General features: G+C 33.5%; 1 protein-coding gene across 5 annotated transcripts in view; it reads left to right on the forward strand.

Moving 5' to 3' along the window:
- CSMD3 (CUB and Sushi multiple domains 3) overlaps positions 1 to 26,472 on the forward strand; it is a 1,221,352-nt gene that overhangs the window by 803,668 nt on the left and 391,212 nt on the right. For all 5 annotated transcript variants that reach the window (XM_021090582.2, XM_021090584.2, XM_021090585.2 and 2 more), the window contains 4 exons: positions 3,611 to 3,799; positions 12,571 to 12,687; positions 18,047 to 18,262; positions 19,930 to 20,118. In XM_021090582.2, the coding sequence (XP_020946241.2) occupies positions 3,611 to 3,799; positions 12,571 to 12,687; positions 18,047 to 18,262; positions 19,930 to 20,118 (711 nt within the window). The remainder of the gene's footprint in view (positions 1 to 3,610; positions 3,800 to 12,570; positions 12,688 to 18,046; positions 18,263 to 19,929; positions 20,119 to 26,472) is intronic.

The following is a 26,472-nucleotide window of genomic DNA, read 5'->3' on the forward strand; positions in this document are numbered from 1 at the left end:
GTGTAGGTCGCAGATGTGGCTCGGATCCTGCGTTGCTGTGGCTCTGGAGTAAGCTGGCGGCTATGGCTCCGATTAGACCCCTAGCCTGGGAACCTCCACATGCCGCTGGAACGGCCCAAGAAAGATGGCAAAAAGACAAAAAAAAAAAAAAAAAAAAAAGAAAAAAAGAATCCAACTGCAGCAGCTTGGGTTGCTGTGGAGGCACAGGTCTGATCCCAGCTGGGTACAGTGGGTTAAAGGATCCAGCATTGCTGCAGCTTGGCATGGGTTGCAGCTGTGGTTCAGATTCAGTCCCTGACCTGGGGACTTCTATGGCAGGTGCAGCCATTCAAAAAAAAAAAAAAAAAAAAACCCAAAAAACTTTAACTACTTAAAACTTTAAAACTGTATTTGCTGTTCGGTGAATTTCTGGTTTTCTTTAATAGAATCCATTAAAAAAGAAAACTCGATTTCTCCAGTGGACCAAAATTTTATTGGAAGCATTTCTTTCCATGCTACCATTGTTTGAACATAATAATTTTATTTTTATCCCCTTTCCTGATTACTTTTACCCCATTCATTCTGTCCTTTCAAAACAGGAAGATTATAAAAACTGTACCAATAGGATAAGATTATTTATAATTTACAAAACACATTAAAAATATAAAAATAACAACACAGAAGAGACTTTCCATTTTTTGTTTTTCTTTCAGCACAGTCTCCCAACCCCAAGGAAAAATCACTCCTGTCAATTATGTTGTATTTTGTATTTCTTTTTCTTTCTTTTTTTTTTTTTTTTTTTTTTTTTTTGGTCTTCTGTCCTTTTTAGGGCCGCACCCATAGCATATGGAGGTTCCCAGGCTAGGGGTCTAATCTGAGCTGTAGCCTCTGGCTTAATGCCACAGCCACAGCAACACCAGATCTGAGCCATGTCTGCAACCTACACCACAGCCCACGGCAATGCTGGACCCTTAACCCACTGAGTGAGGCCAGGGATTGAACCCGCAACCTCATGGTTCCTAGTTGGATTCGTTTCCACTGTGCCACGACAGGAACTCCAGACATATTTTTCATATGAACTTATATATATGGTTCTTTTTTCAATTATGAGAGATAGGTATCTAAAAGAATACATAGTTAAATAATAAGATTAATAGAGAAGGGAAGGGATAGAGAAATAAAAAAATTCAAAGTTTTATTACATGTAATAAACAAGTAGAAATTCTATTTTGAGATTTTACTTTTGAAAAAATAATTTCTATAAAGAAAAATGATAAAATGTTATATATTTTGTTATAATGCCAACATAAACTTCTGAAAATTTGGTACACTGACAAAATTTAAGATTATTCTAAGATTAATTAACTATCAATTGTGTCGTAATTTTAATGATTAATTGTTAATAGATTACGCCATCTGTCCATCAGGATCTTATGTTCTCAATTTTGCAATATTTACTTGCCTTGATTTATTTGTCGATCAATTATGAGGTATTTCTTTAGATATTCTGTGACTGCTAAATATATACAGTACAGTGAGGGACATAAAAGAAATGTATTATCTCACTCCATCCATCAGTTGGAGAGACAAGAAGGGCAAATGAAATAGTTCACCTTGTACTATTCACTGACCTTTACTCTGAGTAATCTGAAACTATTAAAATCACTTTTTGATAATTAAATATGCTTGATTTTTCTTTTACCATAATTTACATTTTATGTGACCTCTTCAAACCCCAGTATCCCGATTTCTTAGATTTTCACTACAACATAAGAGATTTGGATAAAGGAAAGCTACGTATGGTATGGAGCATTAGAAGATCAAGACTTGAGGGAGAGGGGTTGTGAGTTTGTCAGTTAAAGACTGAGACAATGTGTAAATTAAAGGAAAAATTGAGGGTATTGACGGCAGAGAAATAAAAGGCAAGACTAGTGAGAAGACTTGCCTGACTGGTATGAAGAATGTCTTGTGGAAGATAATGAAAATTAATGACAATAAAGTTCAGTATGGGAGTCTTGAATTTCATGGTCTGAAGGCTTTGCACTTGATACAAAAGCAATGGAATAACATGTTTTAGGAATATATGTGTCCAAAATTATATATAGAATATATTGAGAATGAAAGATACCGAAAGGGAGGTCAGACATTTTTTGTCTTATAGAATTAAAGCGATAAAGGCCTTGAGTAAGGGAAGCAATAAATAACAAGCTTTTCCATGAGGGTGGATTTCAGACATATTTGTAGAGGAAAAAGAAATGTGAAAGAAACTCAAATATGAATGAGGGTTTCAGAGCCTTGGTTGCCTAGAAGAATAATGGTTACATTGAGAAGAAGGATATAGCAGGTTAAAAGCAATTACCTAGAAGATAAAATTTATGTTATAATTTAGTTTCTCATTGAAAACAGCAGCATATAATCAAATGACTGTGTGATAAACATACTTAAAACATGTAATTTACCTCTTTAAAAAAGAGCTCTTTCTTGGTGTTTAGTTTCATTTTAAAATTGAGTAGCTAATACAAATAAATATTTTCTCAGGAATGTGATTTAATATAATATCTAATTTTGGCAGTGCTAATTATTATATTTTTAATATAAAAAGAGTAGTTATTCACTGTATAAATCTCCCATCTAGGAAGATTGAGATAATTACTTATTTTACCCTACATCTAAGTTTTCAACTAGGGGTACTTTTGCACCCCAGGGAACATTTGGCAAAATCTGGAGATGCTGTTGATTTTTATGACTGGAAGAATGCTCCTGGCATCTATCCAGCAGGTAGAGACCAGGGGTGATGTGAAACATACTACAGTGCTTTGGACATACCCACAACAAAGAATCCTTCATCCTAACAAGCCAACGGTGCCAAGGTTGGGGAGCTGTGTCTTATTAGGGGAAGAGTATTGCCATGGTGTGGTCTCAGCCAGGGATTTTAAGTCACAAGGAAAATTATAATCAGAAGACACCAAAGCATATTAAAGGCTATTAAAAACCTTGACAAGTAGCCACCAGAGAGAGGTATACCATTTTACTTAGAAAGATACTGATGTCCATGCTCATATGTTGAAAAATGTTCCCACTCTTCTTTCTCTTTATATTTGCCATCAAAACAGCAAATTCCACATTTAAAAGTTGATCAAAATTTTAAAAAACACATTACAATATTAATTATAATATTGGTTATGATCAAAGGCTCCAGAATCAGTGTCCTAAAGCAATCACATGGAGTTTTAATGATAAAATTAATTTCATATAATGAAATGACATAATGACTTTAATAACTAAATGATGCAAATTTTGTAAACATTTTAGAGTTGTACTTAGAATAGAATAAGCTCAAAAACATTAATTACTGCTATTATTATATATGTATGTAATGTATAACAATACAAAGTTTGAAAGATAATTATACATTTTTTTCAAGTTCTTATGTAACTAATGGCCTGATTTTTGGGTCCTTGTGAGTAGGAAATATCAAAACAAATTTTCAATAAATTGCCAGTTTTTAAAATAAAGCTATAGTCATGATAAATTTATTTATCGTTCACAATTGTTTGAAGGAATGAGAATCAATTTAAATGATTTGATTCCCATCAAATTTATTCTTTTTCATATCCTCTTTGTTTTCCAGGTGTTACAGTGAACACCTATTCTTGCTTGGACCCTGGTATACCTGTACATGGTCGTCGCTATGGTCATGATTTCTCCATTGGATCTACTGTTTCATTTAGTTGTGATCCAGGATACAGGCTAAGCCATGAAGAGCCTCTTTTATGTGAGAAAAACCACTGGTGGAGTCATCCACTTCCAACCTGTGATGGTAAGAATTCAGTCAATATGCAAAATAAGCTGATTTATAAACCAGAAAGAAACTAACATAGTCTTTGTAAAATGTGAGGCTTCACATAAATATATATGTGTATGTGTGTGTGTATATATATGTATATATATTTCTTATACATTATGACAATTTCGGTATCAAAATATTAATAAGGAGACAAAAGAATGAATATTGATAATCAGCCAAACTTACCTCATGCCAAAGGATGCTATATGTATTTTTTTTTTCCGCTTTTTAGGTCTGCACCCACAGCATATAGAAGTTCCTAGGTTAGGGGTTGAATTGCAACTGCAGCTGCTGGCCTATGCCACAGCCACAGCAACTAAGGATCTGAGCCACTTCTGTGACCTACACCACAGTTCACAGTGACATCAGATTCTTAACCCACTGAGCAAGGCCAGGAATCAAACCCACATTATCATGTATACTAGTCAACTTTGTTACTGCTGAGCCATGCTGGGAACTCCCACTATATGTATTTTTTTTTTAAATAATTTTTTTAATTTTCCCACTGTACAGCAAGGGGGTCAGGTTATCCTTACATGTATACATTACAATTACATTTTTTTTCCCCCACCCTTTCTTCTGTTGCAACATGAGTATCTAGACACAGTTCTCAATGTTATTCAGCAGGATCTCCTTGTAAATCTAAGTTGTGTCTGATAAGCCCAAGCTCCCGATCCCTCCCACTCCCTCCCCCTCCCATCAGGCAGCCACAAGTCTCTTCTCCAAGTCCATGATTTTCTTTTCTGAGGAGATGTTCATTTGTGCTGGATATTAGATTCCAGTTATAAGTGATATCATATGGTATTTGTCTTTGTCTTTCTGGCTCATTTCACTCAGTATGAGATTTTCTAGTTCCATCCATGTTGCTGCAAATGGCATTATGTCATTCCTTTTTATGGCTGAGTAGTATTCCATTGTGTATATATACCACCTCTTCCGAATCCAATCATCTGTCGATGGACATTTGGGTTGTTTCCATGTTCTGGCTATTGTGAATAGTGCTGCAATGAACATGCGGGTGCATGTGTCTCTTTTAAGTAGAGTTTTGTCTGGATAGATGCCCAAGAGTGGGATTGCAGGGTCATATGGAAGTTCTATGTATAGATTTCTAAGGTATCTCCAAACTATTCTCCATAGTGGCTATACCAGTTTACATTCCCACCAACAGTGCAGGAGGGTTCCCTTTTCTCCACAGCCCCTCCAGCACTTGTTATTTGTGGATTTATTAATGATGGCTGTTCTGACTGGTGTGAGGTGGTATCTCGTGGTAGTTTTGATTTGCATTTCTCTTACAATCAGCGATGTTGAGCATTTTTTCATGTGTTTGTTGGCCATCTGTATATCTTCTTTGGAGAAATGTCTATTCAGGTCTTTTGCCCATTTTTCCATTGATTGATTGGTTTTTTTGATATGTATTTTTAAAATGTGTTGTGTGTGTTTTGTTAAAGCCTGTAGTGTGCTCAGACTCTGACAAAATAGCATGGAAAATGTCAAATTGGTATCAGATGAACACAATGGAGAGACAGAACATTTACCTCCTGCCTGATAGGCAACATGTACCAGTCCGCATTCAACCTAGCTACACAGCACTACGGCAATGTACCAAGACTGCCCTGTAACAAGGTACTGGATATAAGATACCAGTTTCCTTACCTCTTCTTTGTTTCTATGGAAATTCAGCAATCCGTCACTTCTTAGAAAACACATATGAAAGTACAGTGAAAGAAGCTGCTTTCCTCAGTGTGGGAAGTGCTTGCACACTTGCACACACACAGTGTAAATTTATTCATTATTTATGTCTTGGCTTTAATTTTTATTTATAACACTATTCCTTATTTATATTCTTATTCTTTTTCCAAGTGGAAGATCACATTTTTCATTTTATTATTGAGTTTTCAAGTACTGCCAGTCCTATTATATTTTAGTAACATCTTTTGGTCAATTTGTTTTATAACAAGGTTTAAAAGAATCATCAGCATATCTTCCCCGTGTTTGGTACAGTACAATTTATAATAGTCAGCATTCTTGTGATTGTAAGGGACAGAAACCCAACTCTAACTGACTTTAAAAAATAAATACAGAATTTGTTCAAAGTTTCAAACTTAGAAAAGAAACAGCTGACATACTTCTCCTTGTTAATTATAATCATGAATTCAAACCTATTCAAAGGATCTCTCCATTTTTCATCTTGGCTTTTCTTTGTCTGTTGACATCATTCTCTTTAATTGCACCTAGGTCCTTTCCATGTAGGGAATTGGAGTTGGAGTACACATTCTCAGGAAGATGAAACATATAGTCTCATATTTCTGGATCTGAGAAGAATTAGAATGCTTCCTCATTGCTCCAATTAGAAAAATACTAGGAAATGTCTCTGATCAGTCTGTAAAGTCTGTAGTTCTCTGTTAATGGGATTTTTTGCTCCATTATAACTGCCTATTGATTTGCTAAGTCAATATTTGTTCATTATATCATGTGGGCACTAAAGAAATATTGTTGAGCAGGAACAAACATTGTATGTTCTCCTTGAGCTAGTGGAGTAGATAGTTGTTACACTTATTTTCTTATTTTCCTTAATTATATTCTTGAGGTCAAAAACCATGTGTTCTTCTTGTTTCTTTTACATACCTTTTTAAAAGACATCTCCTAAACATAAGAGATTAGATTTAAAACAAAAGAGTATGCTTTACTAGCCACTTTGATTAAATCTCACTCTTGAATATCTCTCCACTTTTTTTTTTTTTTTTCCCATGGAATTGAGATTTGAATGGCTCTAGAGAAGGTTAGGCAAGGAAAACCAGAATAGCATTCTCCTTTGGCCATCAAGTGTGAAGGCCATCATGTATATCAGAAGTCACAGCCAAGTGATGTTTTCTATGTACCAGGGGGACATAATGTTGTTATGAGTACTAGGGGTTAAAGTGAAGTTGAGGTCATATGCGTGGTGTGACTCAATCCATCAGGAACTAGGCATTTTTAATTATGATAGCTATACTGTTTGATAAATAGGTAGATAGACCACATGTCCTGAATTGCCTAAGAAAAGCCCTACTTTCACTCTTTGTTTTGGTACTCTAATTTCTCTGTCAAATGATCCTGTTTTATTTGGTAAAGAGTGTAGCCATCTTATTTGGGAGGAAATTTAACATTAAATAGATAATATAATTAGCTCAGTGTCACCTAAGTCATTAGAACCCAAAATTGAATGGAATGTCCTTCAACTTCATCATTTCCCTTATTTCTTCCATATTATTGAAAAATTTGTGTACATATACTAACATAGCAAAAGAGTGAATGGATTGATGTTTAGGACCCAAGAATTCAATTAAGCATGGTGCATAGACAATTTTACTTAAGGGTATACAATTCAAAGTAGAGAGACCTAAAAAATAAGAAAAGATTTGAGGTTAAAAAGAAACAAACAAAAAATCATAATGCATTTTGTAATAGGTGGCTATTTCCATGCGCCATTGAAGTACTCAAAATCTTTTGATGAATAATGGTCTAGAAATAGTTTTTCTAAGCTATAGATAATTTAGTACTTACCAAGTGTGTACTAATACCAAGGGGAAGGTGTAATTTTGCAGGTCTAGACAATTATACTCAGAAGCTTGGCTTTTGAGGAAACTTCACTATTTTAAAACCCTAGCTGATTCTTATCATGTGATCAGGTAATGATCATATATGGCAAAAATCAGGGAGGAAAAATAAGCTAACAGCTAAGATTATTGTATGTCTGGCTAATTGTCTCAGTTCATATTTTAGACTATCATTGCGTCTTGGTTGTCCTGATCTTTTTTTTTTTTTTTTTTTTTTTTTTTTTTTTTTTTGCCAGCTGCTTGGTCTAACCATAAACTTTTTTTTTTTTAGTGTTCATTTCATTACTCCCTAAATTCTCTACAGTGATTCAACGATTCACTTGGTATATAATTTGTCTGTCTTCCATTCTCAGTAACATATAAACCTAATTGGATCTGTTCTAAAAGTGTTTGTATCCCTAAAGACATATGACATCGATGATTATCAAGGTTGTTGGGGTAAATTGGAATTCCTTCAGAAGAGATGATATAAGGATAACAACACAGGAGGACCATGGCATCATTTTACAGCACTCTTGTTCTAATGAAGTTTTCTATTTGAATGGTCATATATTTATGGAACTGATTTAATTCTCAGAATTTCTTTTAAAAAAAGTTCTCTGACAGGTTTGGTGGGTAGGGGATGCACAAGGGGTTTGGGATGGAAATCCTATAAAATTGGGTTATGAAGATTGTTATAGAGCTATAAATGTAATAAAAATCATTGAGTAATTTTAAAAAAAGTTCTCTGAGAAATTTTTTTAGTAGTATAACCACTCCATATTTTACCAGTATATTTAAAATCCATTCTCCACCTGAAAAAAAAAATCTCATATATAAAACTTCTTTTATTCATCTTCGCATTTTAAGCCTCTCATGATTGATTCTAATAGGCTATTTGATTTCCTCTTACACTTTCTTAGCATTAACGGGAAGTAATATTTTTATTTATTTATTTATTTATTTTGTCCTTTTTGGGCCTCACCCATAGCATATGGAAGTTCCTTGGCCAAGGGTCAAATTGAGCCACAGCTGCAACTTTCACCATAGCTGTAGCAATGGTGGATCCTTAACCTGTTGTGCCTGGCCAGGGATCGAACCCATGTCATCACAGAGAAAACACCAGATAGGAAGGGATCTTTTTAGTGAAGTTAACATCATCAGACTGAGAGAATATTCAGTAATAAATTAACCAATTAAAAAATAAAGACAATTCAAGCTTGCATTAGCATCTATCACTGTGCATTATATCAATGCACATATTGTTAATATCTTTGATTGTTCAATAAGCCAATAATATAAAGCAAATATAATTCCAAATATTTGCAATGTAAAATAATCTCATTTAGAAAGATGAAGGATTTCATTAGGTTTTGAAAATGCCACTGCTGCTGCTGCTGGCATATTGTTTCAATCACACGCAAAACCATTGACAAATAAGCATCCATAAAACATAAATCAATTAAAGATAAGAACATAGACGAGTATACTGACACATTTAGGTTCAGGTGCTAGGAGAGTGATTTGAAGATGATATTATTAATGAATTTCTGAGAAATGAATGATATCTTGCAAGAATTTTTATATAGATTGATTGTTTGAGATAGAATGCTAAAAAGTCAAGCATTATAGTTTGCTATATATATTATTTTTTTTTTTTTGGTAGAAAAAATACCTTGGAATATGGGAAAAAAAATCAGCACTTGATTTAAGAGTCAGCTTAAGATCATGGAACTGGATTACTTGAGTTCTCCCTGTACTTGCTTTCTTAACTGTAAATTGTGAATAACTATAGTATTTTTCTCATAGGATTGTTATGGGCTTAATTGAGTTAATAGAAATAAAAGTCTTCAGGAGTTCCCATCGTGGCTCAGTGGTTAATGTATCTGACTAGGAACCAAGACGTTGCAGGTTTGATTCCTGGCCTTGCTCAGTGGGTTAAGGATCCGGCATTGCCATGAGCTGTGGTGTAGGTAGCAGACGTGGCTTGGATCTCACATTGCTGTGACTGTGGCATAGGCCGGCGGCTACAGCTCTGATTAGACCCCTAGCCTGGGAACCTCTATATGCCGTGGGTGAGACCCTAGAAAAGGGAAAAGACAAAAAAAGAAAAAGAAAATAAATAAAAGTCTTCAAGTAGTACAGGTCATATTATAAGTCTGGCTTTGTTTTTGCGGAGTATTAGTAAGTAGTTATATTCTTTTCCCGTTTTGTTTGATACAAAATAAAATACAAGTATTTTCATATTTTCAGTTTCATCTTTCAAAAAAAAAAAATAGGGAGGGAGATAGACCTAAATCACACTCTTTACCATTATTTACTGAGAAATTCTATCAATTGAGTCAGTTCCTTTCAAGGCCTTTATACAATACTAATATTCTCAAATAACAGAAAGATCCATTGTGTCATAAAAATGTACTCTATATTTTGTCATCTGATTATAATCTAAGTAACAATATAAATGTCCATTAATAATATTTTAGTTATTGACCATTTCTCCTAAGCATATTAATGTGTTTATGGTTACTGAGTTTTATTTATCTGCAGAATATTCATTTAACATCCACTTTCCACACATACAGTAGGTGCAGCTTGCAGACAGAAAATTTCCAAGAAATTCTCTAAGTACAGAAGGAAGGATATTTGACAGAGTAGCTTTATTTGAAACAGTGCTGATGTATGGAAAAGCTTTCCCTCTATAACTTATACACACACCAGATACACATACATTCATGTGCATGTCTGATGTTCTTTATAAAAATTCACATTTATCTTTTTTGTTCTTTTTGGTGTTTAACCAGTTCACTTCTAAAATTTTGATGCTTCTGTTCACTGATTTTTACTCTTGCTGAATAAAACATTGTCCTTTCAAATAGAGATTGTAGGTTTTAATCCAGTAGAGCATGTTCACTCATCACATTTCACTCAAGTTCATACCATGTAGTATTGCTGTGGTTTTTTTTTTGTTTTTTGTTTTTGTTTTTGTCTGACTCTCACGATGGACAATAAAATAAAATATAGTGTATTTGGATAAACTGACATATGTAAAAATAATCTTATAAAATAATAAACAGTCCTCTGTCAAGCAGAAAAAATTGCAACGTAAGTAAAAACAGGTCAATTTAGCACCTCTATTATCAGCAAGAAACAGTGGAAATGATATCCCTGGCTCTTAAATTACTTACAAAATCACCATGAGGCTTTTTAAAAAATTGGAGGGAAATTGAAATTTTCAGTAAGAATAATCACCAATAAAGGGCTATTCAGGCTCTAAACAGGAGCCTAGGATACCAAACCATGCATATTATTGTAAATGTCTTGATAATAAACGGAATTGGAAGCATAGGCTTATCTTGGTCTCAGGAAGGTGGCCTATAAACATTCCTATCTAGCTATAACATTGTTTAAATTTAATACTGATAAAATTATCTAGAATATCATAACTAGTGGTTGTAGAAGATACTATAAACTGATTCATTCTAAAATAAATGAACATTTAATCAAATTTGACTTTGACCTTGGTTCATAAACATTTATTCTTATTATATTTAGGTTTTACCTAAAAATCAGTATCCTCTCAGAGAGAGACCTCTTTCTGTTCATATTTCTCAGAGAAATACAGAAGTGACAAAGCAACCTTCAAAATTTTCAGTTTACTTAACTGTTTTAAAAGGAATTTTGCAAAGATTGACACATATCCCTTTGGGGAGCTAAAAGAAATAATTTTGTATAGTTAACAATTTGTGGTTTCTTTTGTTTTTATATATATATTTTTTTCTAATTTATTTTTTATTGTTATTTCCTGGGACACACTTTTTTTTTTCCACTGTACAGCATGGGGACCCAGTTACACATACATCTATACAATATTTTTTCTTCCATTGCTGTGTTGTAAGTATCTAGACATAGTTCACAGTGGTACACAGCAGGATCTCATTGTAAATACATTCCATGAGCAATAGTTTGCATCCATTGACCCCAAGCTCCCAATCCCTCCCATTCCCTCCCCCGCCCCCCAGGCAACCACAACTCTATTCTCCAAGTCCATGAGTTTCTTTTCTGTGGAAAGGTTCATGTGTGCCACATTTTAGATTCCAGATCTAAGTGATATCATATGGCATTTGTCTTTCTCTTTCTGACTTATTCACTCAGGATGAGAGTCTCTAGTTCCATCCATGTTGCTGCAAATAGCATGATTTCATTCTTTTTTATAGCTGAGTAGTATTCCATTGTGTATTATACCACTTCTTCCTAATCCAATCGTCTGTCAATGGACATTTGGGTTGTTTCCATGTCTTGGCTATTGTGAATAGAGCTTCAGTGAACATGCAGGTGCATGTGTCTTTTTTAAGGAGAGTTTTGTCTGGATATATGCCCAAGAGTGGGATTGCTGGGTCATGTGGTAGTTCTTTGTATAGATTTCTAAGGCATCTCCATTACTGTTCTCCATAGTGGTTGTACCAGCTTACATTCCCACCAACAGTGCAGGAGGGTTCCCTTTTCTCCACACTCCCCCCACCTCTGCATTTGCTCTTGGTGGACTTCTTAATGATGGCCATTCTGACTGGTGTGAGGTGGTATCTCGTGGTAGTTTTGACTTGCATTTCTCTAATAATCAGGGATGTTGAGCATGTTTTCATGTGCTTGTTGGCCATCTGTATATCTTCCTTGGAAATTAAAGAAGATGTAACAAAATGGAAAGATATTCCATGTTCCTGGATTGGAAAAATTAATATTGTAAAAATGGTCATACTACCCAAAGCAATCTAAAGATTCAACAACTTGTTTTTAATTTTAAAGCTTAGTAAACGTTAATGCTAAACAATTATTTACTCATGTTTAATTTACAACCATTTTATGCAAATGTTGCTTATAATAAGAAATGTTTAAGATAAGTATTTTCTTCAAATGCAAATGTGGAAAGTTGAGCTAAATTCTCTTGGGGCCTGTATTAATTCTCAGAGGCTATTACATTCCTTTTTCTTCTGTAGTGCTACAAAGGATGTAATGATTTCCTAATATTGCAAGAGGTCTTTACATACGTCTGTTATTACGAAGAAGTAACTTAAGCAAAGATAATCAGATTCATTCTATTTTAAGAGAGTTCTGTTCAGCCTCTGCCTCTCTAACTATAACTGATCATATGACTGTGTTTCTTTGTATTTTCAGCATTATGTGGAGGAGATGTTAGAGGGCCTAGTGGCACAATTTTATCACCTGGTTACCCAGAATTTTATCCAAATTCTCTGAATTGTACGTGGACTGTTGATGTAACCCATGGAAAAGGTAATTTGCTTCATATAATGATAATGGGCTGTCTTCTGAATTTTCATTGCATCTATTTTTATTTCATTGTCCTTTACAATGTCATTTTGCATGAACAAAACAGATCACTAGTAAAATATGCTAACACAAAATTCAATTTGAGTAACTGCAGCAGAATATTATATTTACTTTTCTATGGTATTATACTCTTTTTTTTTTTTTTTGTCTTTTTGCCATTTCTTGGGCCGCTCTGGCGGCATATGGAGGTTCCCAGGCTAGGGGTCGAATCGGAGCTGTAGCTGCCAGCCTATGCCAGAGCCGAAGCAACGTGGGATCCGAGCCACGTCTGCGACCTACACCACAGCTCACAGCAACGCTGGATCATTAACCTACTGAGCAAGGGCAGGGATCAAACCCGCAACCTCATGGTTCCTAGTCGGATTCGTTAACCACTGCGCCACGACGGGAACTACTTTTTTTTTTTTTTTAATATACTCTTATTTTTTGTCAGAGTGGTAATATATTTATTTTCTTTTGAAATATTAAACTAATGTTATTTGGAATTTTCATAACAATAAAATCTCAAATACAATGGCTATTTTGTTTCTGGCATAGTGTTATGAGGTTGATTTCAAAAGTTCTAAGAGGAATAGAAAGAGACTATGAAGTGCTGAGCCACTTGTAAAGCAAACAGTACATATTTGTATGTATTTGTTTTTAAAATGTTTATGATTATTTCTAATTATTTTCATTTATGAATTTATAAACTTTCTGGAGATATTTGTCTCAAATTTTCTGTCAGAATTGCATTTATATCTCACATAATTCAATGGGAGTGTATATGTGGTAGATGTTAATAAATATCCTTTTAACAAATAAATGAAAGGCCCTGTAGTACTAAATATGCTTCATTCTTGCATTACAACCAAAATAGTAAATTAGCAATATAAATGGTTAAGACAAAAATATGACTGTATGAAAATGATCATCCTGGGAGCTCCCATTGTGGCTCAGTGTGTTACAAACTCAACTAGTATCCACAAGGATGTGGGTTCCATCCTTGGCCTTACTCAGTAGGTTAAGGACCTGGCGTTGCCATGAGCAATGGTATAGGTCGCAGATGTAGCTTATATCCTGAGTTGCTAAGGTTGTGGCTTAGGAAGGCAGCTGCAGCTCCAATTCAATCCTAGCCTGGGAACTTGCATATGCTGCAGGTGTGGCCCTAAAAAGACAAAAAAAAAAAAAAAAAATTATTTACCTGAAATTTTCTACATACTAATCTTTTGAAAAGAGTAAATTCATTCATTTTATTTTCCTTTTAAGTCTGCTGTTATATTGCTCTTACTGGTTTTTACTATTATATTGTACTTACTGATTTTACTATAGAAGATCTTAAAAAAAAAAAACCCTAACAATAAGAAAATATTACAGTTTAAAAAAAGCTGTGTTTAATACATTTGAATTCACTGTGTTTTTTACACAAAGCATTTTTACACTCCTGATGAACTATGTAGTCTATATCTGCAGTACTGATAGAATATTTGAGACACAAATAAAGTTGTTGCCAAACTCAGGTTCGGCTGCTCGCTGTTCAAAAGCCAATAACAATTTGAGAGGCAAGTGTCAGTAGAAAATAAAGGGACATTAATCAGTAAAGCCAGCAATCTGGGAGGAAGGTAGTTTCGTGTGCTGAGACCAACTCCAAAGATTTTGCTTGACTGTAACAGTTTTCAAAGGGAAAAATGAACAGGGGAAAAGAATTTTGGTGAATCATCAGTGAGGCCGGAGGCCGTGTTCTGCATCCGTCTCATTGCTTGTGGACTAGCTGACTTCAGATGTTATCTTGCCTGCTGTATTACTAAGGAGGCATTGGGGTAGAGAGCTAGTCATTCTTTAACTACTAATTCTCTATTCTTACTTCATTTATCTAGGAAAAGAATCAACAGTTCAAAAGAATCAATAGGTTCTTTTGAGGTTAGAGAGGAACAGAAATGGGCAAACAGGAGAGGGGCAAAAGAGCTACTTTCAAAATTTACCTTTTACTAAAATTAGGCATCCTTTTATTGAGTGTGAGATTGTATAGGGACTGTTATTATAATTAAATTAAGCATTATTGAGAAAAAATGTCATTAAAATGAGTATTCTGGTGTTGTATAGGAGGAATGAGATGGAAGACTTTGTAAACTGTCTTTTTTTGTTGTTTTCCATAATAGAAGACTCTTTGCTGGAAGCTAACCAACGCATCCTATTATTCTGGTGTGCAGTGGATTAATGGAGTTTAAAATAAGCTTACTTGTATTATACAAGAAAATGGAGGGCTACATACTGCTTGCTATGTAAATAGAGGTTTAATTAACACTTAAGTTTTTGCATCTTCACAGGTTGCAAGTGTTAATTAAATCTGTATTTACATGGCGAGAAATGCAGATTATATGCTTTTCTTTTAAGAGCCAACAAAATTTGTTGGAAGTAAAACTACTCCAAAGTGTAGCCAAAGTTATGTGAAGGATAATCTCTTAAAGTTGGAAGAAACTGTCAAGGTAATATAACCTCTCACCCAGCAGACACACACCCTTATACACACACCCCTATAAGGTACCCCTAAAGTCACAGCTAGTGTTATTACTATAACTAAAACCTAGATACTCATAATACTTTAACTTTGATCCCAAGTCTTTTCATATATTTATCTAACAAAAATTGCCTTAATAGGCTTCTTGAATTATCACTTTTATGAGAAGGTACTATGATGTTGAAACCATGGACTTTTTTCTCACTGTTCTTCAATATCTATTTCCCTATTAAGAAGTGTGTCTTTGCCTGTCTGCCTCTTTTTCCTGAAAAGTCTATCCCAGGATTGCTCCTCCACAAACATCTGCTCTCTTTTGAAGGTCATTGCCTTTAGAAGCCTCTACTGATCCTTAAAACAAACTATATTTTTTTCTGTGCTCCTGTATTGAGTCATATTAATCATTTTTATAGAACTTAGCAGAATGTTTGAACTTTCGGTTTACATATGTTTTTCCCTCAGACAGACCATGAATTATTTACAGTCTTCTAAATTTTCATATTCTGTACCTAGAATATAGTATGTTCTTAGTATCATATCCTTACTCAGATTAATTGACTTTTAGCAGAAGGTCTTATGTTGTTTTGCTTTAGTGAAAACAGATTTTATTGTTTAAACCATAGTCTGATAGATAGAGGCTTCTTTTTATAAAGTAGTTGACAGAGGGACATAAAAAGAATTAACTTTCATGTTAAAGGGTTAAATGATAATGCCAGCTAACAGTTGCTGAGCACTTCCTCTGTGAAAACACTGTGCCAAGTCATTCTGTTTATTGTTTCATATAAACTATGACAACCCTATTAGAAACCCATTTTACAAATGGAGACTGTATCTTAGAAAAACTATGTGTGTAATACTTGACAGTGAGTTTATTACCACCACTATCTAACAGAATTTTTAATATTCCTACATTTTAATTCAGGACATATCAGAACAAGCACATTTTTTGAATAAAAATATGCATAATGATTTCTTTCTCTTTTGTCCATCTGCTCTTCTGTTATCTGAGGATAGTTTTTCTTAGTTCTAGTCTCTGACTGAAATCAAGTTGACTTATATGAATTTCCATTTATGTTGTCTGGTTATCAGTTGATCTAGGTGACAAAGTATCTTCTCCTTGTCACACTGACACTCTATTCTCATTTACATCTGGTTAGTGTCAATTTCCACGTTTATATTGAAGAATATTTGAAAGACTGACTGACGGACCAGTCCTAAAAAGGACTCATTGTGGAAAGAGAAAGAAAAAAAAAAACTGTGAACATTTTTAAAAAGAGTTTGAAAAATAGTATCATTGCACATATCAGATCTTTTCCAAATTGAAATCACTTGCCCATTTTGCAATAATGACTCATCGTTACTTATGTTTTCCATTTACTTGTTTTAGTCTCATTTTATATCACTTTTTTCAAACAATGGAAGTGGAAGGATAAATTAGGAGTTTGGGATTAACATATACATACTACTATATATAAAATAGTTAATCAAGGACCTATTGGATAGCACAGGGAACTGTATTCAGTTTCTTATAATAGCTTGCAGTGGAAAAGAATCTGAAAAAAAATATACATATATAACTGAACCACTTTGCTGTACACCTGAAACTAACACACTGTAAGTCAACTATACCTCAACAAAACAAAACAAAAACAAACAAACAAAAACAATGAGGACTCCAAGACTATCCAGCATTTGGAGCTATACAGTTGATGAATAATGTTAAAGAATGTTATTTATCATACTCTGGATTTTTGAATTTTTTACTGAAGATTTTGATGATTCTTTGGATCAAGTAAGAAAATTTATTAAGCACTTCAAGAGAAAGATGAGTGTGGTATAATCCTTTATTTCATTTTGTAATTTACACATAGTATGGAGTGTGTATATGTGTGTGTGTGTAATTATTAGTCCTTTACATGTGTTTGAGACAGTGTCATTAAAAATTCACATGAGACCACAATGCAATGCCACACCATGCCCAGTAGGACAGAACAAATGAAAAAGTAAAAAATTTTCAAGTTTCAATGATGACATAGGGCAACTGGATTTGTTGATGGAAATGTAAACTGACACAGACATTTTGTAAGCAGTTATTTATTAAAGCTGAAATACATATACATATATATGTTTATTTATTTCCCACTACGTACTGATTCTACTCCTAGATATTTATCCAAAAATAAATAAATAAATGCATGTTCTTCAAAAGATATACCTTATAGCAGCACTATCTACATTCATGCTAAAGCACAAACCACCTAAATGACCATTGACTGTTGAACAGATAAATGAACATGGTGCATTTAAAAAAATGAAATGTATCACTAAAAATAAACAAGTTACAGCCACATGCAAAAGTATAGATTAATCTAACACACTTAAAGTTCAGTAAAAACTCAGACCCAAAAGGGTATATGTCATATGAATCCATCATAAAAACTACTAAGGAAAATTAGTAAATCTGTCATATCTTGTTAGAAGTCAAATGAGTGGTTACTTTTGTCAAAGAACTTCTACTTTAATAGAAAATATAATTTCCTTGAAATTTTTAGAAAACTTGATTCCTTTTTAGGCTTTAATTTCAAAATTTTGCTTCCAAGAAGTTGACTCATTATATACCTTATAGAGAATCTAAGGGAAAGAAACAAACAAAACCCAAAGATATTATACTATTTGTTTTGAATATTTTATAGCAGCACCTTTCATTTTCAGAGAAATCAATCACAAGAAGACTCCTGATTTTAGTTAGTTTGGTAACTCTGTGTATCTTAATGAAATAGTTTAAAAGTCTGATTTTCTTTTTCTTAATAGGTGTGCAATTTAACTTTCACACTTTTCATTTGGAAGACCATCATGACTACTTGCTGATCACAGAGAACGGTAGTTTTACTCAACCACTTGCTCGTCTGACTGGTTCAGAACTTCCTTCAACAATCAATGCTGGTCTGTATGGAAATTTCAGGGCTCAATTGCGCTTCATTTCAGATTTTTCAATATCGTATGAAGGATTCAATATTACATTCTCTGGTAAGAAAATAAGTTAAGAAATCAGATTTTTAAAAGCATGAGCATGACTTATGTATGACAAAATAGAGACAAAAAAGAGAAAAGAAGGAAAAAATTAAAGAAATATCTGTTAACCAATTTTAAGGAAAGTTTGAAAGATTGGAAGATTGTCTGAGGTAGTCTATTAAAAGGGACTGTTAATCAATAGCATAAATATTTCACTAAAATTCTTCCAGAAGAACATTAAAAATATATTTCTTTAACTTGCACTCCTGCAGAATTCTGAGAGAAAAACTTGCTAACATACCAGGTGAACTTAAAATGAAAGTTTAGATATATATCTACATGTATATTTAAAGTTTCAATTAGACTATAAATGCAATGTGAGTTTAACCAGTGGTATTCTAGTTTTATTCTAATTTTGTGTTTCTGAGAAAAGGCATAGTTTTAGAGGCCAAGATTAAGGTAAACTTTATTCATTTGGAACTAGATGATCTAGAAACGAATTAATGTGGTTATCCCTTTATTCTAGAATAACCTCATCTATAGGCAACATTATAACTTGGATTCTAGTGAAAAAAAAAAAATAGAAGACAAGAGTGAATACAAAGTATGATAAGGTAGCTTTACTTTCCAGTTAAATGGAATAATGAAAAAGAATACAGAAACAAATTAATAAGTAAATCTTATGCCAACTTGCTAACATTATATATATTATAATTTTACATAAGTATATAAATAAAATATAATTTATATAAATAAAACTTAGAATGCTAAACTTGCTCAATTGTTATTCTAGTATTTCTATAGAAATACCTGTCTTCTAAAATAATTGAAGTGTTTCAATATTGAACAGTAAATGAGCATAGTCATTTTAATCTAGACTGTTAGAAGTATGTCCAAATAAGTTTTTTTTAAACAATGAAAAAATAGGTCATCAACATGAAACAATCCCTCTGTTCTCCATTGCAATTACATACTAACTGTGTGCCCTGGTATATTTTTTAAATAAGCTACTTCTTCTTAGGACTGTATATAAATTATAATATTGTTGTTTAATTAAGTCTACTCTCTCATACCCTGAAGAGTGTTTAGTTGTTCATTTTCATGATGTTCATTTACTGCTTGGTGAAATTTTCTTGTATAAATCTATAATGTACAATTTTCAGTTTATGAGCATTTCAATCTTACATAAACAGTTGCATCTGAAGTCACATATTTTTCAGAATATGGATTAACTGAATCTCTTATATACTAGGGGCACAAGAGCCTTTGTTATTTAGACTAAAACTATTAAGTAAGAGTGATTTCAAAATACCAATGATTTCATTCCAAATGTTATTGTGCATCTGAAAATATGAATCTATTATGTGATTATTATAAGTCAAAATCTATGAAATGGAAATGTTTTTAATGCAGAAGAGAAAATATGAAGTAAATAGATGCATTTTCAATTTATCACTCAGAAGGTGAAATTTTCTCATCTGTATTGAATTTCACACACGAGTATTTATTAAATGATTAAATCTTTCACAAAAGAAAAATATGTGTTCCATTAGCATGAACTGATGATAATACATATAGTCACTTTTAAAATGTATGGCTGACCCATAAAGCATCCAGTTTGCAAGTTAAAGGAACATTCTACAAACATTTTGTTGTTGTTATTCTCTTCAAACTAATTACAGAATATAACCTGGAACCTTGCAAAGATCCTGGAATTCCTCAATTTGGAAACCGAATTGGGTTCAGCTTTGGAGTTGGTGACACTCTGACCTTCTCATGCTCATCAGGTTATCGTCTGGAAGGGACGTCAGAGATCATCTGTCTTGGTGGTGGCCGACGAGTGTGGAGTGCACCTCTGCCAAGGTGTGTGGGTACGTGGTCAGCTGCTTTCATTTGCTTGTATGTGTAGTCACTGTCCATGGAGTTGCATGATTATACATCATTTTTTTAATAATATGTTGAATTTCTTCATTTATTTCATATTAGTATTTAATTTTGTTTTCCACTTGGTAATCTAGTGTACCTCAATTGCCTTCTCAATTGCTCCATTCAAGAAACCATGCTTCTAAATTTGTTTTCAGATGATGGGTATAAGGAATGAAAATGCAGATATACAAATATATATAGATATATAGATAGATAGATGATAGAGAGTAGGTAGATGATAGAATCATATTTTGAGCGCTTACAGAAAATTAATTCTTATATGCTATTAATAGGTGATTTTTTTGGGTGAAGTTTTGATAGTATTTTGTAACTTAAAATGAACATGCATGAAATATGATTGTAAGGAAAAATACTAGATAATTAATTAAAGGGGTATGAAGGCAAGTATTGACTCAATATTACAATTTATAGAATTGATCTATTGTGATAGTTGAATTAAGATGGTAATTCATTTCATGTTGTGAGATAAAGAATAACAATAATTAAAGTATTGGAAATTTGGAACACTACCTCAACCTTTGGAAATAAATGTTTTTACTAATAAAAAAAATCTGTAAAGAAAATGAAAAACTTTTCACTAGGACTTAAGTCATTTTCTACATATATGTTAGTACATAGAGAGGCAAGTATTTTTTTAGGTCATCAGCCATTCAGTGTTATCAGTACTCATTTTTATGATAGAACAAGATGCAAGTGATATTTTATTATTATTATTATTATTCATAAAGGTCTTAAAACTCTCAAAAGCATTTAATTTGAATTTAATTGTAAATTTAATTGTGGGTCACAGATCTGTATGTTATAATATACTATAAAATCAGGCAGAGTGGTGGAGATTTGATCTGTGGTTTAGGACTTTCTCTCTCTCTTTTTTTTTAATTTTTATGGCTTCACCTGTGGCATATGAAAGTTCCTTGGCCAGGGATTGAATGTAAATCACAGATGTGATTATGCTAAGCTGCAGCAATGCCAGATCCTTTAACCCACTGCACCTGGCCAGGGGTCAAACCAGCATGTCTGCAGCAACCCAAGCCACTGCAGCCAGGTTCTTAGGTTCTTAATCTCTGTGCCATAGAGGGAACTCTTTTTTTTTTTTTTTAAATGGAGGCACTATGTCCCACAGATAAAAATTCAAATGGAGAAGAGGAAACCCCCTATGACTTATTCAGTATATTGCCCATTGTATAGAATGTGGTGGGAATTCCCGTGGATTCCTAAATCCAGTTTTAAATATATATGTGTATATATATATTTTTTTCATGCTAGTATAAGTTTGAAGGCTTCTATAGTTGTGAGATTATCTTCACAGCCCCTGTTAGAACATATAATAGACAAGCTGATATGTAATAGACAAAATTTCTTTTTAAAATCACAAGCAGGAGTTCCCGTCGTGGCGCAGTGGTTAACGAATCCGACTAGGAACCAATGAGGTTGCGGGTTCGGTCCCTGCCCCTTGCTCAGTGGGTTAACGATCCGGCGTTGCCGTGAGCTGTGGTGTAGGTTGCAGACGCGGCTCGGATCCCGCGTTGCTGTGGCTCTGGCGTAGGCCAGTGGCTACAGCTCCGATTCAACCCCTAGCCTGGGAACCTCCATATGCCGCGGGAGCGGCCCAAGAAATAGCAACAACAACAAAATGACAAAAAAAAAAAAAAAAAAAAAAAAAAAATCACAAGTAACCACAGAGTCTTAGCTGGGAGGTGGTAAGCAGTCATATGCTCAGAACATCTTTTCCAGGAAGCTTTATAGAATGCAGCCCTTCTGTTTTTGTTTTTATACTTTGGGATTGTTTGTTTTTATTTTCTCTGTTATTACCAGATTTGGAATCCCCTTCCTTTTGTGAATTGCCTTCATTTCCATTTTTGTTTAGTGTGAATATTTTCAAAGTCCAGTTAATGAGAACCTTTGAGAATAGTCCAAGTGAGGGCTATAGAGTGCCTGGCTTTATATTTTGGTCATTTGATATTGGCTTAGCTTACTTTTCTACACTTCCATTTTTCTTATTAGGAAGATGGTTACATTGTGTTTATGTTGGTTACAATGGTTAAAAGAGATAGGGCATGTCAAGCAGACATCTAATACAATCCCTGAAATGTAGGAGGGGTTCAGAATTTAGATATTGTTATAACTCTTATTGTATTGAAAATAATCTGGTATTAATCCAGCTCACCAATATAGTTTATTAAACCAATTATAGTAGGAAATGAATTCCTTGTTATAAAATACTTATATTTATGAATATCTACCTGGCTCTTACATATATTTATATTTACTTCATTTATTTCTCACTATAATCCTATTATTCCCTCCATTTTTCATCAGACTAACCTGAGTCTTAAGAGATTTTAAACAACTTGCCCGAGATCGTCAAGGTTGCATGTGGCAGAAACATACATTTTTCTCATTTTAAAACTTCAGTTTTTTTTTCACTAGGATGGTATAATTTCAAAAAGGTTGAGGGAAAGGAGAATCGCAAAGAATTCTAAATCACAGAGTTGATTAATATTTTCTATGTACTGAAAACATACCAGGATGTTATACATGGTGAGAAGAAAGAGTTTGAATCTACATTTTTAGGGTTTACTCAACTTTTACAATAAATTTTAATAAATAGATTTCTGAAAGTTTGACTTTGCAAAAAAAGTAAATTCAAGTTAGTTTTGTTTAATTAAAATATTTCTTTGAGAGTAGGTTTATTTGTGCTTAAATCTTTAGTGGGAAGTATGGCATGAAATCACCCTGAGGACAAATTTAGAAAGCAGGTATTGTCATGAGAATTTTTCCCTAATTTTTAAATTAACTGTGCTAACTTTTAAGCTTATTACAATATACAAAAAAGTCTATTGGCTTTAATAAATTCTATTATAGGTATTCATTTAAGTTCCAATATGGGGGAGAAATATTCCTTCAGATGGTTTGACTTTAAAAAATTTTATTTCTCCAATTTTCTCTAAACTTTTCTTCAGTATTTTTCCTATGCTTTAAAGCAAATATGTTCCTTTTTGCATTTCTTGTTCCGCATATGCATATATGTGTGTGTATATATATATATCTTATTTTGTTTTCTTTTCAAAGTTCACAGTCTTCAGTCATATAAAATGCACATTACTTATAACTATTCATATAAACAGACCTGATTTTAGCAATGCTAGTTTATTTGGACAGATTCCATTTCTTCGTAGATTCTTTGTACTTTTCACCTCATATATCTCTAAAGCCAATTCTCTAATGCATAGTTGCTTAAAAAAATGTTGTTTAGTGCTCAGCATCGCTGGCCTCATAGAAAGTTTATGTTATAGTCAGTGGCCAAATTATGAGTAGGTTATATTCCAGAAGTTTATTTCTGCTTCAGTTAATTGGAGTCTAGGTATTCTTTCCTTGGCACAAGGTTGCAAACGGACACATTCCCAGTACAAATCATAGATGAGGTTTTAAATTTTATGTCAAGTGTAAAATAATACTAACATTTACTAAAATGACTTAAGGATATGTAGGTTATATAAGAACGTGCCTGACTGGACATTAAGGCAACTTGATAAAGCAATTTTTCGGAATCTTACTTTTTATTTTTATTTTTTTTTCCATATGTTTAATTTTGATTCTGTGTTTAGTGTATAAATTGGCTGGTGTTTTCAGTTTCTGTTGGTAGAATTTGGTGAAATTTATCTTAATCCTAGATATTAGATGAATAATAAATAACATTTTCATTTAAGCAATTTCCTGAGTAACCTCCGCATTCATTTTAAGGTAATATTTTAACAAAATGATAAAATGTGCTAACACCATAATATGGTCTTTACAATCTATAGAAGATTACATCATGTAGTGTCACATTCCAAAAGTCTACCTATGCCGTGAAAGCAGATATATCATAGTGATTTTATCAGTGAAGATACAATTCTGTAAAGAACTCAAGGTTGCATGTAAACTCAGGGGCAGAGCTGTGCCTGTCACGAGTTCCAAGGCCCAGGCTTGTGCTTCATTTACATCACCACATTGCTGTCTTTGACTGGAGGCTTCAATAAAGTTGAGAGGAAATCTGGTCTTAGTTATAGTTGATACATGACTTCAGAAAACTCTTTAGGCTCTGTGTCTATGTTCTACTGTCACTCAATATTGTGGGTTACTTAAGTGCAGGGGTTTTTTTTTTAATTGAAGTATAGTTAACATACTATATTATATGACTATGAAATGTGCAACTGTGATTCAACATTTATGTATACTATAAATTGATCACCAAGTCACCAAAGTTATTGCAATATTATTGACTGTATTCCTTATGCTGTAGATTACATCTTGGGATTTACTATGTTACTGAAAGTGCGTACCTCTTAATCCTCTTCACCTCCCCGCCCCCCTCCCCTCTGGCAGCCACCAGTTTGTTCTTTGTATCTGAGTCTGTTTCTCTGTTTCTGTTTTGTTTTGTTTATTTGTTTTGTTTTTTAGCCTCTACCTTTAAGGGAAATCATATATGGTGATTGTCTTTTTCTCTCTGACTTATTTCACTTGGCATAATACCTCCGAGTTCATCTATATTGTTGCAAGTACAGGGTAATTTGTAGAGGCAGAAGAAGAAACTTCATAGCAGTCGAGATTTTAACACCCACTCAGTAGCAGGACTTCTCCCAAAGAAGTAGCCTCCACTGCAGGCTCATAGTTCACATTTTTACATCCCAGCCTTTCCTAAACCATGAGATCTTTGGGAAGTTATTTGGAGCTCTTTCCTGCAAGTTCTCTCAAATGTCAAATGTGAATAATTACATTCATGGTGCAAGATAACTTGTAGCCCAAAGCAATAAAAGATGTGTAAATCACCTATTGTAGCACTCAACAAATGGCACTTATTCAACAAAACTTAGTCCCTTTTCCTTGTGCCTGCAACCCTCTCTACCACCACATATCCTGTTCTCCTAAGGGCCATGATGACTAAGAGCTGTGAAGAGAGATTTCCACCAACCAGCAGGAAAGGAAAGGGAGGAAGAAGAGGAGAAAAAGTTTTAGCAGCTGAGTACTTCACATTCATAATCTTATTTACCACTTAGCGATCAAGATTCAAGTGTTACCTTTAAAAAAATGCATGTCTATAATTGTGTCTTATATTTTGAAAAAGATAAAAATCATAAACAAGTAAAATGCTATTAAGTGGACATTTTTTATATTTAAGTCCTTAGTCTGGAGATCTGCATTTCTAAGGAAATGGATATCTGATCACATTTTTAAGTGGCAACCAAATATTCAAAAGCAAAATTCAACTTGTATATGTAGTTGATTACTTTGAAAATAAGAAATACTATAAGTGCTTGATTTCCTTTTCTAAAGTTCACAATACAAAAATCACTGGCATTTTCATTGTTATCTTTCTTAATCAAAAGACAAAACAAAACAAACAAAACTCATGTCTTTATTCATCTTCCAAACATACCAGGAACCATGCCAGGTGATGTTGCAAATAAACAAGGAGCTAATGAAAACATGTTGTTTTGGACAGTAAATTAGCAAGTTCAATATTACTAATGATTTGTCTTTAAGCAAGAGTCCATACATTTGAAGAATCCCAGACATTTTGAAGTCATTTTAAAGATGTTAATTTGTTCATCTTTATAGTGTATTTAATATATCTATGTCTTTTTCTAATTTTATGTGTCATCAATTTTTACTGGACCTTGTAAAGGTAATAACATCATGCCTTTATCATGAGTGAAATGAGAAAATGATAACTCTATGTTATAAATCTACATATTTTTCTCCCTTTTCAGACTTTTTAGATGATATATCCTTATTGCTTTTTTTATATATATAATGATGTTTATTTTTTTCCATTATGGCTGGTTTACAGTGTTCTGTCAATTTTCTACTGTACAACATAGCGACCCACTTACACATACATGTATGTATTCTTTTTTTTTACACTATCATGCTCCATCATAAGTGACTAGACATAGTTTCCAGTGCCACAGAGCAGGATCTCATAGCTAATCCATTCCAAAGGCAATAGTTTGTATCTATTAATCTCAAGCTCCCAATCCCTCCCATTCCCTCCCCCGCCCCCCAGGCAACCACAACTCTATTCTCCAAATCCATGATTTTCTTTTCTGTGGAAAGGTTCATGTGTGCCACATTTTAGATTCCAGATTTAAGTGATATCATATGGCATTTGTCTTTCTCTTTCTGACTTATTCACTCAGGATGAGAGTCTCTAGTTCCATCCATGTTGCTGCAAATAGCATGATTTCATTCTTTTTTATGGCTGAGTAGTATTCCATTGTGTATTATACCACTTC

This window comes from Sus scrofa, chromosome 4 (assembly GCF_054392235.1).
Source record: "Sus scrofa isolate SSC_HxYL_T2T_F1_AM1 chromosome 4, Sscrofa_HxYL_maternal_Yorkshire_Landrace_v2.0, whole genome shotgun sequence".
In the NCBI taxonomy this organism is placed as follows: Eukaryota; Metazoa; Chordata; class Mammalia; order Artiodactyla; family Suidae; genus Sus; species Sus scrofa.